Below are 20,465 nucleotides of genomic sequence, written 5' to 3' on the forward strand. Positions count from 1 at the left end.
ATGAAGGGCCATAGGAAGAGAGTGTGTTGGTTTGGTGACCTGGGGTCCTGCAGCAGATGAGGGGAATGCTGGTGAAAGTGGTCGTAACAACATTAAAGCTCACTGAACCATATCACATGCAAACAACCATGGGGTGGTCATGCATAATTCAATTCTTTTAGACACTTGCCCATTAAATCATTGGAATGATGTCTTTAAATGAATCCACTTTCATTTTTGTGAACATGTATTTGAAACTAAAATCAGCATTTTTAAGAATCTTTATCACCCTGAAGATTGTTGCAAGAGCACTATTCAAATTCCAAAACCTAAATAAGCTTTTAATTTCCGCCACATTATGATCTGCATGGGCAACACTTTTGTCTCTCTCTGTGTTTGTTCTGCTGTTTCGTCAAGGAACAGACTAAAAATGTCAAGTCCAGTTAGAAAAGTTCAAAAGGTGACACACAACACCCTGCCACCCAGCTTTTTAAACACACCCTGCCATTTGCAGGATGTCAGTCTGCCTCTTTGCACTGGTTGGGCAGTACACAGCAGCGTAGTGTGCCTTTATTGGCTTTAAAAGATAATAACATGCCTACTGCCTGCCTCAAACCACTGATCCAGGGTCAGTGAGTTCCTCAGCCTTTCCGAGCCTCAGGTTGAGGCTGTGGCTCAGGGAAACTATAATTCAGTATTTGAAGTTTGAACAAGAGAAAGAATGCTGCTAGTTATTTTATAGTATTTGTCAATGCATATGGTTTAATTGTATTTAACTGTATTTTCAATTAAGAGCTTTAGCTGTTCGGATTCCTGCAGCGATGAGTCTGAAACAATCTCTTACAGTATGAGAATAAATAGCTGCCACCCATGCAGTTGACAAGGCGCTCTACCTCTCTCGCCATCAGAGCAGCGAACTCAAGGCCACATGCCTTTTTTCATTACTCTGAACAGCCCAGCTGTATTGTAACTACAACCAATTTCCTTGCAGTCTATAAAGCTGTCAATCAAAATCATTCCGAACAGGGAGTGGAGGTAGGGGGGCGGAGCTGGGTGGGCTGTTGTGGAGGGTTGCAAGGCTCCAGGCCAGATGTCAGAGTTTTACACTGCAAGACCCCATTAGAAGGAAGGAAGGAAGGAAGGAAGGAGAAGATGGGAGGAAAGAGGAAGGAACAGAGGCGAAGGCATGTTTACCTGTTTCTATGCAAGGCTGAATAACCAACCTGGCTGTTACTAAAACAGAGTAAAAACCTATTCATTAACAACAGTTATAGAAAGTTTATGAAGTACTAGGAAATTAATAACATTTATTTTTGATAAGAAATCTGCATATTAAATTTTTTGGAGTTAAATAATAATAGCAACATTTAAGTTAAACAAAGATGATGTTGGTAGCTGGTTAGCTTAACTGACCACAAATAATGGAAACAAGAGGCAAAATCTGTGTACACCTCATTAGGGACAAAGAATATTATTATATATTATAATATATTTTCAACAATCATTCACGTAAAGCCAATAATGAATGCTCTGAATTACCATAAATGTATCTGCGATCTCGCATATTATTAATATTACGTTATTCTTTAGGAGTTATCCTCTAGTACATATTTCCCAAGGTCAAAGCATTCCTTTAAGTATAAAACTCAAAAATCAACACAAAGTCACGCCAAATAAATAATTTTAAATCTCCATTTATTAAAATTATAAACAAAGAGACAAATAAGTTATAATATTTTTATTTGTTAGAATTCTATCAGTGTTTGAACATTAATATTTAGAGAGCTAGTACAATTTTCTATTTTCATGGCTAGCCTTTGACAAACCCAAAAAACAGCTGTCTCTCTCCAAGGATTCGGAACATAATACTGAAGGGGAGGTGTTGATGTTGTCTCACAAGACAGTTAGCAATGAAAGTGTGCACCTTAAGGCTTTTTTTTCTGTTATGGTATATCATTACATATAAACTCTTTAAAAATATACTTCTGTCAAATACCTTGACAACTACTATGTACACTACAAAAATAAATTTTCATATAAATAAATTATATGGCATACATTTATCTTTGTAACTGAAAACAGCATACATCCATGCCAACTGAGACCAAAATGGCAGTCTGGAAGAACCACTGATTTTTTTTTCCTTTTAAAATCCTCTAAGAGCTATGATGAGACCTGTGGTGTAAAATGTTATATTCTCTTTTTTCCTATTTAACATTAGTAAGCACTTTATACAGATCAAACTCCATTAATGTAAAAACATTAAACTGTAATAGTGTTTTTTTTTTCAATAGTCTTAAAAATCCCTGCATTTGTTATCAACTGGCATCACAACAATAACAAAAAAAAAAAGGAAAAACAAAATATTTTATATTACAAAAATATAAATATCGCAATTGAATGTTGAAAACAAAACAAAAACAGATAAATGAAAAAACATTTAAAAATGAATAAAATAGTTGCCAGCTATGATTCTCTCCGCTACTGCCAATGTGACATTGGGAGAAAACAAACAAACAAACAAACAAACAAACAAAAACCTCAACAACAACAACAACAACAAACATAACAACCTATTTTATGCAAGCAGCTGACATAATATGGTGGAAAAACAGAGGAAAACTGCAACGATGTTCGAGGAAAAGCTCAAAAGGAGTGAGAATGTAAATGTGGAGGCAAACTGAGGTGTGAAGGGGTGAGTGGGGGGGTTAAAAGGCCTGGTTCTGGAGCTGAGAGGGCAGTTTACAAGAATGCATGTTGACAATGACACACCTGTACTGTACTGTAGATATAAACTGGGTAGTGCCTATAGAGAGGGAGGCTGGTGGTATTAACTCCAACCTATGAGGCTCTGGGCTATGCCATCTTTTCACGGCAACTGATAAAAGGTACAATTAGGGTTGTAGCATTACTGGGCCAGTCGTCTTTACTTTCTCTGAAGCAGAGCTGAGACAGAATGAGAGGTGTATGTCACCATTTACACACACATATAGAAAGACACACATAGAGCATCAGGCAGTCAGGTAATATAGGGCTTAGCCCTCAGCAGGCTGGATGGGCTAGCTTATTGGTTAGACAGAAATAAAGAGCTACATGAGGTGAGATATTCCTGTGAGTGAAGTTTCCATGAAGTCAAGTGCCATGTTGAATTAGGTTGTACAGTATAGAGTCTGAGTTTTAGCTTATCCACTTATCACAGCCACATAGGGTGAAGAGTAAGCACCCCACGATGACCCTGCTACAGAATCAGTGAATGTCCCTGTAATGGCAGAGTGAGTTTCTGAGGTGGGTTTACTACTTGGATTTCAGTATACAAGACAGACCCTGTCTGAGCCTGCTAGGGTTAAACAATACATAACCTTTTACAGTAAAATACGAATAGAGAGCAGCCTAACAGACAGTGACACAAAGCTGAGAGCAGAAACAGGTTTCAATGCAGAGGCAATAAGTAAAATAAACAAACAAACAAACAAACAAAAAAAAACAACTGCTTTTAAAGGTTCTTCATATCTGCTCGTCTTAAATAGCACGCATAGCGTGTCAAGTTAAACAGTAACTGTTTCATAACTACCACAGGTTTGTGATAAAAATGTATAGTTTAACATGCGTACCTTTATACAATAATAAACACATACACATACACATAGAACATCCACACACACACACACACTATATATATATATATATCTCAATCATAGCCCTGTTTGATAACTCTAACAATTCCCTCATATTTTAAATGAGTGTAAATGTTAGTCTGTTCTGAGGATGTATCTGATTTATAAGCCAGAAAAAAATGGGGTTGTTTCATACAGCCCCACAAACACACCCAAGCATGCACACACACACACACACACACACACACACACACACACACACACACACACACACACACATATATATATATATATATACATAGACAGATCACTTCTTTTGTTTAAAGAGACATTTGCATAGAGTTATAAATGTATATTATTTAAAAAAAATATTTTGAGCAGCAACAGTAAATGCTGACAGGTATTTTTGTCTAGATGAAGCTTCCTAATGGCACAGATCCACAGAAGAGTGAACAGTAATCAGAGATCTATCTCTCTTTCTCTCTCTCTCTCTCACACACACACACACACTCACACACACACACCATATAAAATGGCACCCCAGACTGTTAACATGAGGAGTTGTACAGCTCCTAATATTATAGCTACTTTTTGTTCATATTTACATATGTATACATCTTTTAAATATAGGTAGAAATATCTAAGACAATAGTCCACTGGGTTACAGTAAGAATGAGCACCATGATGGCAACACTGGCAAGTTTCTAACTGCTTCGGGCCAGGTGCGAGTCGGGCTGGGCTGTGCTGTGCGGGACTGCCAGGCCAGGTCAGCTGCTTAGTAAGAGAGGAGTCCATCTTTGGCCGTTGTACTTTTATTCTTCACAACTGAAAGCAAAAATGAGATCTTATTGTCAGTACAAAAACAAAATTTTCTACAAAGGACAGTCATTCTACATACATACATCTATGGGAGTATCTGAGAGCTCACCTCAGCTAGCCCGTCTGCCACTGTTGCTCTCAGCTGCCTCAAACTCCAAATCCTGTAGCTCCATAGTTTCCACCTTGACTCCTCTGGCCCCTGTGTGGGTGTCCAGTGGCACATGTGGGTCCTGGAAAACAGGCTCTGGGTCCACTGGTCCTGATGAGCAGTAATTGTCTGTTGCAGTGTATCCTGTGTATGAGGAAGCAGGGGGGCTCTGATTGGACAAGGGGGGTGGGTGAACAGCGACAGTAACAGAGGCTGACGCTGTTACCGTAGTGATGGGTTGACAATATGGGGTGGGGTTGGGGTGGTGGTGCGGGAGGTGGTGATTAGGTTGTTGGTTGTGTGAAGAGCGGGCTCTGTGGCCTGCTGAGTGTTCTCTATGACCATGTGAGCTGTAATGGCCCCCAGCCTCAGTAGCAGTTTCAAAAGCGTCCATACGCGGATGGGCTGGGGGTGGGGCCTGCCAGTGCAGCTGGCTCTTGGGGTCCCTGCTGCTGTTGCGCTGAGTGACCCCGGGCTGGGGCCCAGAATCACAACCCTGAGAGGGGACAGACTGTTGGATAAGACAATAAGTTGTTTAATTTCTAAGAGAAATAAAAGAACATTTGTAATCTGAGAATCACACATGGAAGATCTTTTCTTACCGAAGACACAGCATAGGCTGGAGGAACAGGCTGCCTGGCTGATCGCCTATGCCCTGATCCTGCTCTCCTTTCCTCCTCTGTTCTCGCTGCTCTGCCCCTGCTTGTCTGGTGGTGGTACTGCTGCTCCTCTGCTCGAGCTTGCCCTCTGTGTGAGGGCAGGTTGTAGTTCTGCAGATCCTGGCTGACACCAGACACTGTGGTGTAAGAGCTGTACTCTGAGTCAGACGAGTCTGAAGCTGCACCAGAAGTGGTGGTGGCCGCAGCGGTGTGGTGAGGACGAACTGAGAAATGGACTACGTGAGGAGGGGCCTCTGGGGATGGGGTGGGCAACCGGCTTCGACCATCGACTGGGGATACCTGAGGGGTGAGAAGAGAGAAGGTGAAGAGGGCAGCAGTAAGAGATGTATAGTAAAGACTGATGAAGCCCACGCGTGATCAGAACTAATCATATTTGTGATCATAGATTCAGGTTTTGGAATTTTATTTTTTACAATCTTACCTCTGGATAGGGTCCAAAGTATGACAGTAATACAGGGAGAAGAACCAATCCATTCAGTACTCCAAGAACTGTTAGGATGGCCAACACTGCAAAGAAATACCTGCAATACAAAACACAAGAGTTTTTTCTTAAAACTAAATTTAAAGTGCAAAGCTGGACACACATTTGGTACAAAACATCATATTTCCTTCTGGCTTCCTCTATGACACAATGTTAAACATACAAAATAGTACAAAAAAATATTATAATTACATGATGGGAACAAAGAAACAGAGTTGCTCAGACAAACAGTAAAGCAGAGAAACCAAGATGGCGAAGAAACAAAGAAAATACCTGTGCAAACCACAGAGGTTTCAACATAGGGAGACGTGTGAGATCAACCATAACACATGCCCAAAATGATACTTCTACAAACACACCATGGCCACTCCCCAAACACACACACACACACACACACACATATATTCAAACCCCCCACAGACGGGCAGACATGCATCGTGGTTTTGAAGAGCAAAACAGAAATGTACCTTGTGTGTTTCTAAGTTCTGCCAAAGAGGGTTAGTCTTTAAAAAAAAAAAAGGCGCAGAGAGAAAAGAAAGGGGAAGCATAATTAGCCGGAGCTGGTTAATTCAAAGGCACAGGAGGAGAAAAAAAAAGGAGGGGGTGGGGGGTATTGGGGGTGAGAGTGCTCTCTCTTGGGTGTGTGGTGTATAAGCAAACATGGAGAAAACAAAGCAGTAAGGAATGTGAAGGGAGGGTAGGAAGGGGTAAGGGAGGTTAAAAAAAGGGGGAGGGGGTTGGGGGGTGAAGGGGACACAAGAGGACAGGGGCCTCTCTCTCCTCCCCGGCTCTAAAAAAGAGAGAGAGGGGGAAGCAAACAAATGAAGTGAAGGGTATAGAATTTAAACAATTTAGTCTAGGAAGAAGAGAAGGGGACCCTCAGAGTACCACCCCTCCCTGGCCTCTCTCCCTCTCTTTTATTTCTTCCTCTCTCGTCTCTGCCTCGCTTTTCTCTCCCTTCTTTCCAGCTAAGCCCCTGTGAAATTCCCGGCCACTCCACAATCCCCTTCATCTAATTAAATCTCCAATGTATCAGGTAAGACCCCCCAATCTCCACTCCTAAATCCTCCCTCTCTCCCTTCCTCTTTCTTACCGATCGAGCTCTGTTCATTAGGGAAGGCTTTCCTCCTCACTTGGTTCTCCAGTGGAAGTTCTCAGGCTATCAGGGACACAATGATGAACCATGAATCCCTTGGCCTGATGCTTGACTCTATCGTTAGTGTGTGTGTAAGTGTGGGCTAACTGAGGTGTAGATGCACTGGTATGCTTTGGGAAGAGTTACAAAGGAATTTGTAATGAGTTTGGACTTGACTGTCAGATTGCGTGTTAATGAGAACAATCAATGCCACTGTTACCTGCCCTACAGGTGGCCGACACCAACAAAAATCACTTAAAAGTGTTATGTGTACTAGTCACGGGGTCCACAAGGAACCAAGTCCACAAGTCTACCCCCAGGAGAACACTGAACAACAATGGAGCACTTGGCATTGTTGCGAGAAGGAAGTCGCTATTCTCTAAATAGAACATGGCTGCCCATCTACAGTTTGCTCAAGACCGTGTGGATAAGCTAAAACGCCATTGGAATTTCTGTGGACCACAGTAGAACTGTTCGACTTGAATGAGACGCGTTATGTTTGGCAAAGACCAAAAAACCCATCCTATCATAAGAACTGTGTCCCATCTGTTAAACGTGGTGGTGGCAGTATCGTGATTTAAGTCTGCTTTGCTGTCTTTGGACTAGGACAACTTGTCTTCATTGCTGGAGCTCTGAATTCTCAGGTGTACAAAGAAATTCTACAGGAAAATTTCATGGTACTCGGAAACTAGATCATGCACCAAGCACAAATCATTCTAAGAAAGAGTGGTTATCGCAGAAATTGAATGCTTGGAATGGCCTTTTCTCTAAGAAGGATTGGGCTAAAATCCTTCCTAGTGGATGTACAAGGGTGATAATCAGTTACTGGAGATATTTAGTTGAAGTTATTGCTTCAAATAATGGGTAAATAATTGCCATTTGATTAGTTTCTCTTTATCTAGTTTTATAACTTGTCTGATCATGTTTTAGGTCATATTTGTGCAGAAATAGAGGAAATTCTGACGGGTTCACAAACCTTTAAGTTCCATTGTATAAATGCACATACATGTACACATGCACGCGTGCAGCCCACATACCAGGCCGAGTGCCCTGCTGGGGTGTTTAGAGTGAAAACATTCACAGGGCTGATGGAGAAAGTCAGGGAAACATTTCTTTCTGTGCAAGCAGAAAAATACAAGCTTGGCCTGTTGTTATTGCACCGTCTTGGGACACTGCTTTGTTTGTTCAGACAACAGCAGAACCTTTAAATGGAGGACTGAGCCAGAAACCAGAGCACACCACTGGAGGTGAGGAGAGAAGGACTATAGGCCTCCCTGTGTTTGTGTGTGTATATGTGTGTGTCTGTTTTTATGTGTCTCTCTTGAGTGTGTGTGTATGTGTGCGTTTTCTCACAGGCAGGCACGCCATCACTGACCCCCATAATTGCAAGATCAGGGAGCAGGTTGGGGGGGGGGATATATGAAGAGAAAGGGCAGAGGTCAAACTACATTGTACAGTTGCATATGTAGCAATGTAAGGAGCATATAAATTAGTTGATGAACTCAGTGGAAACTTCTTATATTCCAGGCAGAATTACTCATTTCTTTCCTTGTATGGCAGCTGGTTGCAACCTTTCTATCTCATGCTTAGAAGAGTACACCTACCAATGCAGATACCCCCCAGTGTGTCGGTTTTAATTTCCACTTCTGTTTTTCCACCACTGCACTTACTTCTTCCCATGATTATAAAAAAAGTCTAGTGAGGATAGTTTAACTAGCTGAGGGAGATTACAAAAGCCAGAGGACTTTTCTGCTCTCTCGGCCTCACCGTTTTTACTTTCTTCTAGTCCTCCGTCTACTTATAATTCTCTATCCTTTCCCTGGTTTCTCCTAAAATGTCAGGCATGAGAGACAGTAAGGCAGAGAAGAGAAGGATAAAAGAAAGAGTCACAAGGGGAGAGGAGAGTGGAGAAGGATAAAGGCCTTGTTTATGAGCTCAAGCCCATAAAAATGTACCAAAAAACAGGTATGTAGCTGGAAAAGGGGTGAGGTTTGCACATGGGGTACAAAATGGAGATGCGGGTGGAAGGCAATAAAGAGACCGAAGCAGAAAACACAGGAAGAGCGTGGCCTTCATGCATGATTGGTGTCTGAGATAGATTCCTGTGTGACATACAGGTTGAGGCATGGGCTCCACGGTCTACCAACACCACGCAGGCGCCATACGATAACCTTTAGATTAGAGCAATCCTATTTGCTTATAGGGTATATTCAGCTAAATTAATGTAGCATGCATATGTATGTTTAATTTTGTACTCACTTGACAATAAAGTCGAACTCAGAACCTGCAAGCATTAGGACACCTAATAGGGTGGAAAAGGCTCCATCGAGTACTGGTGCAAACATGTGCTCCAATGCCAGCACTGCCCGCTTGTGACGATCCCCTATAGCTGTCAGGAATGCCTGCAAAATACACACAAACAGAAAAAAAGCATCTAAAATGTAAGACATTAACATTCTTGGGGACTGGAAACTGCTAGTAGTTAAGATCATGTATTACTCAGAGCGTTTTTATTTTAGTTATTGTTTTTGTTATCGGTCTGTGTGTTCCTACCAGAGCCACATGGACGGTGAACTCCACTCCAATGCCCACAGAGGCTATGAGAATGACCACGGGGACAGCACTCAGTTTGATTCCCATCAGCCCCATGAAGCCAAACAGCTCCACAGTCATGAGAGACAATACCAACACCTGAAAAGAAATGAGGAGCGATTACAGCTAGAAAGGAACGTGTGTGATCAATCTAAAGCAGTTTTACACCTTTACTCTTATGGAGGATGGAAGAGAAATACTGTAGATATATAAACATACAGGTTATCCATTGTGTCATATTTTTAATTTGTACAATTTTTTAAAGGAAGCATAGTAAGCAGTACAAAATAAAAGAAGTTGATCCGTGTAAACCAGGCTAGACTGGACTGAATGTACAAAAGACAGATAAGGGGTAATAATACATGTGTGAGTAGCCACATTCACATTAATTTCCTTTGACAGTTTCAGCCTTAATAGACTTAGTACTTCTATATATACAGATATATATTGTTACTCTATAACCTCTCCAAGGTAGGCTATCTTAGTTTTGTAGTAACCATAGATGTGCGTGAAATGTGTGTGTGTGTGTTTACTGATGTGTGTGTGTGGAGGCTTCACAGCAAAGCAGGACAGGAGCTGGGAGTAAACGCCACTATCAGCTGACAGGTGTCAGGTTACATGGGGCCCAAATCCTTTGAAGAGGCCTGAGGTGGGCAGGGGAGGGAGCTGAGCGTATGTATATATATATGTGTGTGTGTGGGTCCATATACGAAGTGTAGAAGCACAGAGTGTGTCCATGTGGGGTATTTGGGGGTATGTGTGTTTGCTGTCAGTGTGTGCCTGGCTCTGTTTACACTGATCTGCTCACAAGGACAGATACATTAAAAAAACATTTGGTGGCAGTCAAATTCATATTAATTTCTTCAGATCTTTGCAGACTTAGTACTGCTACCTGCTACTGCTTTAGAAGCACGTGTCTATATATTTAAGATGGATTTCAGGAGCTCTAGCTAAAAGGGTTTCCAAAGTCTTAAGGTTCAGGGTCATGGTACTGGGAGTGGTCTGGTCCTGCACAGAGCAAATGGCTAAACTGACACCTCTCCATAACTTGCCTTTTGATCTTTCTAGTAAAGCCTGGAGGATGAACATGAGGTCCCCTCCTCCTCCATTTAAGGGCTCAGGTGGCCCGTCATAAAATACAACCCACCAGAGAGAAAAACCAGAGCACTCTGTGTATGTGTTTCAGTGTGATTTATGTACCTGCATGTTTACACGTTCAAACTGTATGTGTGCAAGTATATACACGTCTGTGCTTCAAGTGCGTGTGTGTGTGAAAATGTTTGTCTGTGCATATGAATGTGTGTTTGCACGTATCCTTGGAAACTCTTTTTGTGAGAGAAGGGGAGAGAAGTGTGGAGGATGGAAATTAAATCAAACTTTTAATAGGTTTAGTGTGGTAGAAAGTTGCTTGAGTAACTGTGTCCTTTCTACATTTATTTCAGCATTGGTGTCTGGGAGTGTTGCTCTAGACTAAACAGACTGGCCCTAACAAAACAGCACAAGATAAACACTGGTGAGTGGGGCTACAATAACACACAGCAGCCCCTTCTCCTTTCCGACTCTCATCTCGGAGATGCCTTCTAGACCACACGTAAAAATCAGGAAATAAAGGGGGGAGAGCGGGAAAAAGGCTTTTCAAATAACTGGAAGTCTGTGTTTTTTTTCTCTTCACATAAGATTTTAGGTCAAACACTCACTATGATGCCAGCTGTCCATGGGTTGAGCAGGAAGAGGGCACAGACTAGAAAGGTGCAGGCGAGCACGACACTGATGGACAGCAGGAGCCAGTGGCGCAGACTGACGTACTGTTCCCAGAACAAGAAAGGGTATCCGTTGGGGTAGGAGGGCAGGCCTTGCCGACTGTAGTTGCTGCAGATAGCCCGCACGCTCTCAATAGCCTCCACAAACTGCGGCGTCTCCCGGAGCCCGTTGAGGTAGAAAGGGAACTGTGCGTATTCGATGGGCTCAGCAGCTGGGACTGGATAAAAAGACAATGACAGAGGGTTAGGGTAAAAACTGTGAAAAACTGATAAGGGTGCAAAAAAGTGAAATTTTCCATGCCTGAAAATAAAGAATTAAGACTACACGGCACAAGACCCTATTAATTTGGAGGGATTGTTGGGTAATATGTGGGAAGTGGCCCTGGGAATACACCTGCAGATCCATTTGTCTATCCTACTGAACCTTCTATTAATTTAGTGTATATGTGCAAATAATAATAAATAATAAATAACCAGTATCAAGGTTTTCCCTCCCTAACCAACTTGTTCTATCTTTGCACAACTGTGTGTGTGTGTGTGTGTAGTGGGGGTGGGTGGAGCACTGTGAAACAGAGCTCCATTGACTCAAACTCAGCCCGTCTGTGGCCCAGCCTGGCTAATGATGGCCTATCAGTTCCAGACACAGCAGAGTGTCAGAGCTAACGTTGATTCACGGTAATTACGATGTCAGAATCGCCACTATTACCACACCCTTAACTTAGCACCGCCACATATAAAGCATAATATGGATGCATAAACACGCATACCTGCCTGTCACTCTGCTATGAGGTCATCTTTGGTGCTGACAAGTGCATTCATTCAGATTTAGCTTACAGCTTAATAACTAATAACACATTTCTGCATGTGTTTATCTATCTATATAAAACTTTTTTGGGGTGTTTTGAGTGGCCATATTCTATATTCCAGTCTGCAGGGCACTTGCTAACATGGTCTAGCCTATTATAATCTCCTCTGTATACATTTTCATTTGAACATATGTTGGCTTATAGCCAACACAGACGTGCTGTGGGGGCTCTCACACAGCCGGGCACTTCACGCTGCTTTTCCAATCGTATTACCCCCCATAAAGGACTACCTGCTTGTTATTAAACTAACGAACCTCACGAAAGTTAAAATGTCAGTAAGCAGCCAGCAAATGCAACTTATCCCATGTACCAAGTATGAACTTCACATTCTAATTTCTGCAATGTTGCATTTGTTGGTGCAAACAACATTTTAAATTTTACAATTGTACAGAAAACTGTGGGCCGTATTTTGTGAACTCATTATATGTTGTCTTACTGCTGAGGCGTGTCTCGGGCATGGAGTCGGTACGGTCGTGGAGCCACTCAGGAGGGTGTGGGCGAATGTTGGCCAGCGAGGCGGAATATGCCACAGGATCATTGCTGACCCAGGCAGTTAAGTAGATGTAGAAAGCCCCGGGGTTGATGATCCCATCTGCATCCACAAGTCTCTGACGAGTGAGCTACAAAAATTAAGAAGGAGATAAATCAATGATTATACAGAGATAATGAAGAGCTACTAAGCTGTTTGTTCTTAAAACACCATTTTCAGACATACACTTACACACGTTTCAGATGTTTAAATGTGGTCCTTCACATTTATACTGAGCCAGCCACGTTTAGAAATTTGAAAATTGAATAATTAGCAAACGGAAAATTGGTGGGGCTTTCACATGAAATCATATTTCGGCCATTTTGTATACATTGGACACAAAAACGTATTGTGGAAATAAGACATGTGGAACCAAAACATTCTACAGGTGAACCGACCACAGAAATGCTTATTTATACACATGCATGAGTGCAAGAGAACGGAGCAGCTTTCAAAATAAGAGTCAAATATTAGTCTCTCTCTCTTTCCAACCAAAGAAAAATCAACAAGTCAAACACTGGTCGCCTTTCTGAAAATTCCCGTACTTCTCATCGCAGCTTCCCAGAATTATCATGCCACATTAAAACATGGAAAATGTTGAATCAGCTTCTCCCTTTACATACAGTAGATACTGGCTGGCCAACCTCAGTGTCCTGACTACTCAGACTAAATCTCTGAAGGAAGCCTTGCAGTACTTTTCTGACAGCCGCCACTGCAGTTGAACGTGCCGCCAAATTAATTCTAAATAAAGCAATGTATTGGTAATTGTTAGAAGAGACAAGGCAGCATCATTTTTCCAGATGATGTCATCTGCTTGCTCATACTAAGGAGGCTGTAGTCTTGGTTGACCTGTGCCTTCAAAATGCCTCTAGATAAAATAATCCCAATCGAAAAACCCATGATCACATCGTCTGGAGGAGTTTTTCCAACTAGCACTTCAACTTAGCTCACTTTCGCCCTCCCATGTGGAAGCAGAGGAATGTAGCTTAGCATTGCTACATCTCGAGAGGTAAAACCATTACGGCACATTGCTGTGCCACTCTTCCTTCTACAACACAGCTGAGGTCTATGTCAAAGTTCATTCTGACATAAACTCCTTCCTCCTTCCTTGAGGGAGAGTTCTGGGGCTGAAGCTTAACTCATGGAGTAGGTTTTTTTTTTTTTTTTTTTTTTTGTGATGGGTGGGGAGAGAAAATTTGCTTGAGTTAGCGTAACAATAAAAAAAATTGGCTGGAGTCCCCGAGTGCGTCTGTGTGCAGTTAACCTGGTTGTTAACACTGAAGGAAATGCCACCCAGCAAATGGAGTAGAGCAATAAAAATAACACAACATCTGTACAAATGTTGCTCACACTTGCTTCTCCTGACCCCTACGGGTACTCAGAACGCCCGGCACCACAGACCAACCTGGCCCTGACAAGAAAAGAGCCCTTGATAGTGTGAGCACTTTTAAACTTTCCACTTCCTCCTCCCCTCAAAACCCATCTCCTTCTGCATCCTTATCATTCTATTGCCTTATTTTCAAACCACAAACACATACAACCTATCTCTCTCTGATATACACACACATACACAGACAACCAGCTCCATATGACTCCCAGGCGAGGCCTTGGTTGCCAAGCATGGACACAAAAGTTAGCAGCGACAGATCAAAGCCAGAACACTTCTTCACGGATCCGTGAAGTGGCATATCAAAATAAAATATCTACACTGTAGCTTTGCAATTTGCCAAGATTGGAAAAGATCTGGTCCTCATTTTCAGGCATGAAAACAGCTACTGCTGGAGGTGCACACACACACACACACACAGACACACAACAGACATAAGCAGAATACACACACAAAACATAAAAATGCACACATAAAGCTGCCTATAATAAATGTGTGTGTTTCAGCTGCCCTCACTGAAAGAGGACGCAGCACTGAAGCACAGAGGGAGGGAAAGGGAGGAAGAGACAGAAAGAGCAAGAGTGGTGCTGCAAGCAAGAGTTGGTGGGGGAAGAGTTTGAGGGAGCGAGAGAGCTGGATTCCGCAGGATCTGGAATGAATTTGACAGCAGGATACGCAACAACTGTATGTCTTCAAGCTGGCACAAGAAGCCCAGGCAGCTCTGCTGGCCGCCCTCACACCTCACAGCAAATACGCTTCCCTCAGAGTCACCGGACGTGACATCACAGGGCCGCACACCAAGCTGTTCTCTGCTTCCAGGCGACTAGCGGAAAGTTTGAGAAGTGGTTTGTACACATCTATAGATGTGCACGCAGACTCTTACATGGACTAGAAATATAAACAGACAACAACACTGCTTAGTTATACGTCAAAGTCGATCCTTGATGAAAACGATCACAGTGTGCCAAAAAAAAAAAAAAAAAAAAAAAACTCGGCTTGTTTTGTGTTTGGTGTTTGCTTAAATGCAGGCCAAGAATTTTGTTTTTATATTTCTCCAGTCCCTTATCTTCTGTTTTTGCTGTTTCCTGCCAAAGAATGCAGCCATGCATCCATGTATGTTGTTTTTTGTAGGTGGTACTGAACTAAAAACAGCATGCAATGCTCTGTTGAAGCTGAGCAAGTTTCCTCTGCACCACGAACACAATCTTTCCTCTCACTTCCTCCTGATTCTATCCCACTCTTCTTTCATTATCAACATGTTGGCATCTCTCTGCTGACAGAGGAGATATTTGATTTGACCTTACATGTTCCCTTATTGGTCTCCTTCTGAGGCCTAAGCTACTAAACAAGCTTCACCTGTATGATTGCTAGATGTCAAACACTCCTCAGTACATCAATAACTAAACTGGACACCAATGTCAGATGATTGAGAGGCCATAGTCCACTTTTAGCTCTGGAGCACTCATGAAGAAATCTGGGTAATGTTCTTCCTAAAACATCACTAGCTGCACTCAACTGAGCAGAATACAGTAAAGACAAGCAAGACTTCCAACAAGCAATATATTTGTATGTGTGTAATGAAATCGTTTGTCTTAATGTATCATTGAATGGAGGGAAAACAAGGACCCCCTTAAACACGTAGAGCTCTTTTCAAAACGCTCCATATAAGTTGTTGCCTTTTTGTCAAACTACCTGTCAAATCACTATTGATGCAGCAAACTTCTCTGATGCCCTAGTCTTAGGTTTCTCTGTTATCCACCTATTTGTTTTAGTCCTCTGCCTCCACATACTTCAAAAAAACGAATCACTGCATTTTGTCAGGGTCCCGCATGAACGTGCATCCTACACATAGAACTACCAAGCGGGAAAAATGCTTTGAATGAAGAGGTAATAGGTTTTTCAGGGACGAGCTGCAGCCCTATTGAGAGCTTTGATTTCCTGGGTTCAGTAAAGTCATCACCGGAAAAAGATGAACACAGACAGAGAGAGTCGACTGTGTCTCCTCAGCATAAGCACACAAAACATTAGAGTCCACTCCATATCTGCATGTGTTGCATTTAAATTTAGTCAGTGTACAATTCCTTTTATCTTAACTTTGATTTTACTTTAAATATTTGCAATATTGGTCCCAATCCTATACACACCTGGTTAAAGTTGATGGGCTTGTCCCTGCGTCCTGTCTGCACCAACAGCTTGTACGCCAAGACACCATCATCAGAGCCATTCTTGTAGCTGTTGAGAGTGATGCGGCCGGCCTCCCAGTCCTTGTCAAATGCCTGCTGGAGACCTGCGAGAAACCGCAACAAGACAGGTTGGTTAGATGCAAATGCTGTGGATAAAAATGTTACACGCACAGTTACCTCCATTTTTCAACAGCACACTTAGAAAGCCCAGCTAACAAGAAATTCCAACACAGTACAAGAAAGCTGCAACCTAACCCAAACCCTAAAATGAGTTTGACTGATTTAATATGATAACTCTGTTTTATTCTCAACCACCAAACAAGACTTCAAAGGCCTCAAATCTGCTGCTTTTGATTCAAAGCGATCATTAGGGAATATATCAGTAACATGTGTCTCTTTTTTCTATACTACTCTCTAATCCATATGTGTATTACTCCCCTCCTCTCGGCTCTCCCCCAAGGCCCACGCTGTGGTCCGTCTGTGGGAGATGTTGTTTTGGGTCTCGTTCCTTGGCCTGTCTGGCTCCAATTTGTCCCACCAATGCAGAGAGCAATATCAGACACAGCTCTCTCTCTCTCTTTCTCTCTTTCACCCACACACTCTCTGTGTGGTTTCCAGCCAGCTCACACACTGTGTGACTCAGACAATGTGTTTTATCACTAGGGGAAAGTCAGTGAGTGCGCTTCCTCACTGAAAATGAACCCTTACTTGGGTTGACATGTGGAAGGTAATAGTCTTGCACACACTGTCTGTTTTAGGTATGCAACCAGCAACAACTTAAACTGAGCACTGCAACCTTAAAAAAATGCGTATGGTTCTATCCAAAATTGGCAAATAATGGATTTGAAGTTCTACACACAGTGCTAGAATAAGTTGGATACATGCTTGTTTGAGTTTGCATTGCCAACATTATCTGCAACTTCCTCGACTGCCTTTTCCAAAATAATACATATTGCTGAATATAAAAAATATTGCTTCCTATTTTATCCTCTCATCATCCCCAGTTATGGAAGACACAAGTGATTTTGATCAGCTACTGTCAGTGTCCATTTCGTAATCCCTCCTACTTCTGAATTTGTGCCCAACATCTTGTTTCCCGCAGATTCATGTCAAAACACAGAAGAAAATAATGACTTCAAATCTGTTTCACAAGAAAGTAAATGATTCCCATGCCTAAGCTACCCTGAACAGTGATGTTAAATACGGTACCAATAACTAAACCATGTGTGACATCAGTACTAGGGTACAATTTAAGTAATCACTTTCTCTGAATCATATTGCTAAATGTGCCTAGTTTGTTGTCAAAAATCGACAAAGAGGGTGTGGCTCAATTCAATCTGGAGCTGGCCGAGGTGGTAAATATAAAATATGGAGCTTGATTTTTACCTTGCAGCCAGTCCCTAAAGTACTGAAGCCACATGCGAGGCAGCTGTCCATTGTCCTCCTTCAGCACATAGTGAACAGTGTGGAACCTCTGGTGGAGCTGGTGCAGCAGAGGCTGGTTCTGAGCATAGTCAGCCCGCTGCGTCACCACATACATGTTGTAGAAGGAGAAGAACTTGAACTGGGCACCGATGAAGTCATGCTCGCTGGTCTCTCTTGGCACAATGTCGGTCAACTCCAGGCCATCCCTCACCTGTGTGGTGCCATATAAACTGACTCCCAACAGGCTGAGGAACAGCACGATCACAACCACCTGGAGAAACAGAACGACAAATGAAACTTACTTTGAATTAACTTCAATAGTAAGATTGTTGAAAAATGTCAGACTGGCCAAGAAACAACAGTAACGCTTCTTTCCCCCATCGGATTTCAATTTCAGAAAAAATTGCCATGATGCTCAAAATATAAGAAAATTAAAACCAGATTGTAGGAAAGAAAAAGGTTTTCAGCAATAAGCATAGTGTTGGATTGAGGCATCAGCAGAGTGCTTGAAGTCATTTGGTAATAAGGAGAAACATTTGACAGTGTGATGAAAAGTCCAAGATTTTCTAATAATGTCAAGTACAGGCCACCAGATGATTTCAGTTCTGCACGGCTTTTACAGGACAGGCCACCCACCCGACTGAGGTCAGACTGTGTGTGTGCTTGTAAGTGACTCAGATAGGACATGACCACAATCCCCACCCTCGACTTCCTCCTACTACTCTACTTGCTCTGGTGAGTAACCCTCCCAATCAAATTATCACCACGGTGAGTCAGCACAGACAAACTTTTACCTTATACACAAAAGCTGCTCCCCTTCTTTCCCAAAACACGCACACATCAACTCACCTTGGTGGTGGGCTGCAGAAGAAATGGAGCATAGTGCTTCTCAGCAAAAGAGGCCAGTGTCCAGCGAGAGCAGGGAGGCTTGAGGCAGTGTAGGCCCATTGAGGCTTCTCCGAACTGGGACAATAGGTCCCGTGTGGAGCTGTTGTTCTCTGGGCTCTGGCCAGTCGATGAGGCTGCATCACCCTGAGGGACAGAGCTGGCATTTGATGTCTGCGCAGCGGTGGGAGGTGCAGGATGATGATGGGAGAAGCTGGCAGAACTTCGAGATGCCCCATTACTTCGCATGCCACAGTTGTTGTTGTTGAGGTTGCTGCTGCTGCTCCTGGTGCCACTGGTACTGCTGCTGTAATAGTCATTGTTGGGGTTGCTTCTAGTTGGAGCCGGGTTCATAGGCTGCACGGAGATCTGGGATCTAGGCTCAGCTGTGGTGTAGAAGGCCTGAGTTCGGGGGTCATACTCCGTCCTGAGCTGCACTGTGGACTGCATGGTGATTTGGGTCTGCTGGGCAAAGCCATGGCTGCTGTAGGAGGGAGGGGGGCTGCTGTAGCTCGGTGGAGGAGTGCAATACGAAGGAGGAGGGGTGCGATAGGATGGCGGAGGACTGTAGCGGCTCCCATCAGCCCCATCTAGGTACGCCTGAGGCTCGATCTGGATCACACGATTGGCACATGGGCTGAAGAGATAAAGAAAGTGGAAAATGTCAGAAGAAAATATGTAGAGAGATGTAAAACAAACATCATCCGATTTTGTCAGCCTTTGTTTTTGAGACGCCTCTCTTCCTCTCTGCCAGTAGAATGAAACATAAAGCTGAAACGGGAATTTAATAGTGTGTCTGCACATCTGTACGATCCCCATGCCAACAAGCATGTCTGGACTGGCAGGAAGACTGGCAAAGTTTAATAAAGTCTGTGACACATAAACAGACAGTCAAACAACCCAGCAGCCAAACAGAAACACTTAACTTAAGCAGTAATTAGATTTTGACCGAAGGGGAATTAAGATGAAAATATCTCGGAGACGACTGCGTGTTAAAGTTACTCATTGTCAGATCCGACATCACAGGAAAACATAAAATGAAGAAAGAACGAACAGGAAAGCAGCAGCTTTTAATCAGAGATGAAAGAGTGTGTTTGTGCGTTTCTGCACACCTGTAGAAGCAGCAGAAAATGTCAAATCGTCTGTCTTCTCGTCTGTAGAGGTCCATGCTGAGGATGGCGGGAAAGATGAGCAGCACCATGGCAAAGTTAAACACCACAACCACTGCAGCCTGCAAGAGACACAGAAGCTCTAAGGCAACTAGGTTTCACAATATGGATGCATAAGATTTATTTAGATTATTCAACAGAAGCACTAAATAAACAGAACATTTATTCCAGACTAAAGCTTAATTCTAGGGTTCAAATGCAATTAAACCTTCTCGAATAATATTCCTTTATTTCCATCCACACCTAACTTTCAAACTGCAAAATGACTGTGGGATGTTGTACAGCTCTAAAGAATGATCGTTTCCCCAATTCAAACACTGGGAAGCCTTAAATGCACCTTAGAATAACACCATCCGAAAAACCTGACGTCAAGGAAAAATGGCCTTTCAACACATTTTCACTTCCTTTCAAGACAAAAACACTGAGTGCACAGAGAAAAAGTGAGACGTGTGTGTGTGTGTGTGTGTGTGCGCAATAGAAGCCAGTACAGTGTTGTGGTTAAGTATTTGAAGGTGGTGCACTGGAGCAGAGGGTGGGGGTTGGGGTTAGGTTGGGGCCCTGCCCAGAGTACAATCTGGATCTTGCGTACTTGCCAGACCACTACACACACACACACACTCATATTCTCACACAGAGACAGACACACAACTCTGTGTGCCAGACCACCCAAGGAGCCGGAGGCCCGCGGGGCCTGAGGTGATGAGCAGGCGCTGCGGCTGTGCAGACAACACACACCCCTCATACACTTACACAAAAAAATGCACACACACACACACACACACCTACTGCCAGCTTAACAAACTGTACAGCCTC

General features: G+C 42.9%; 1 protein-coding gene across 1 annotated transcript in view; it reads right to left on the reverse strand.

Annotated features, from left to right (window-relative positions):
• Positions 1 to 1,702: 1,702 nt before the first annotated feature.
• The window catches only part of ptch1 (patched 1), a 43,038-nt gene continuing 24,275 nt past the window's right edge, over positions 1,703 to 20,465 (reverse strand). The window contains exons 13-24 of the mRNA XM_026343183.1: positions 19,596 to 19,714; positions 18,448 to 19,120; positions 17,560 to 17,869; positions 16,135 to 16,277; positions 12,511 to 12,694; positions 11,146 to 11,426; positions 9,410 to 9,547; positions 9,116 to 9,258; positions 5,662 to 5,761; positions 5,163 to 5,519; positions 4,522 to 5,071; positions 1,703 to 4,418 (exon numbers count right to left, since the gene is read on the reverse strand). Coding sequence (XP_026198968.1) covers positions 4,523 to 5,071; positions 5,163 to 5,519; positions 5,662 to 5,761; positions 9,116 to 9,258; positions 9,410 to 9,547; positions 11,146 to 11,426; positions 12,511 to 12,694; positions 16,135 to 16,277; positions 17,560 to 17,869; positions 18,448 to 19,120; positions 19,596 to 19,714 — 2,997 coding nt within the window. The 3' untranslated portion in view covers positions 1,703 to 4,418; position 4,522. The remainder of the gene's footprint in view (positions 4,419 to 4,521; positions 5,072 to 5,162; positions 5,520 to 5,661; positions 5,762 to 9,115; positions 9,259 to 9,409; positions 9,548 to 11,145; positions 11,427 to 12,510; positions 12,695 to 16,134; positions 16,278 to 17,559; positions 17,870 to 18,447; positions 19,121 to 19,595; positions 19,715 to 20,465) is intronic.

Source organism: Anabas testudineus, chromosome 9 (genome assembly GCF_900324465.2).
Source record: "Anabas testudineus chromosome 9, fAnaTes1.2, whole genome shotgun sequence".
In the NCBI taxonomy this organism is placed as follows: domain Eukaryota; kingdom Metazoa; phylum Chordata; class Actinopteri; order Anabantiformes; family Anabantidae; genus Anabas; species Anabas testudineus.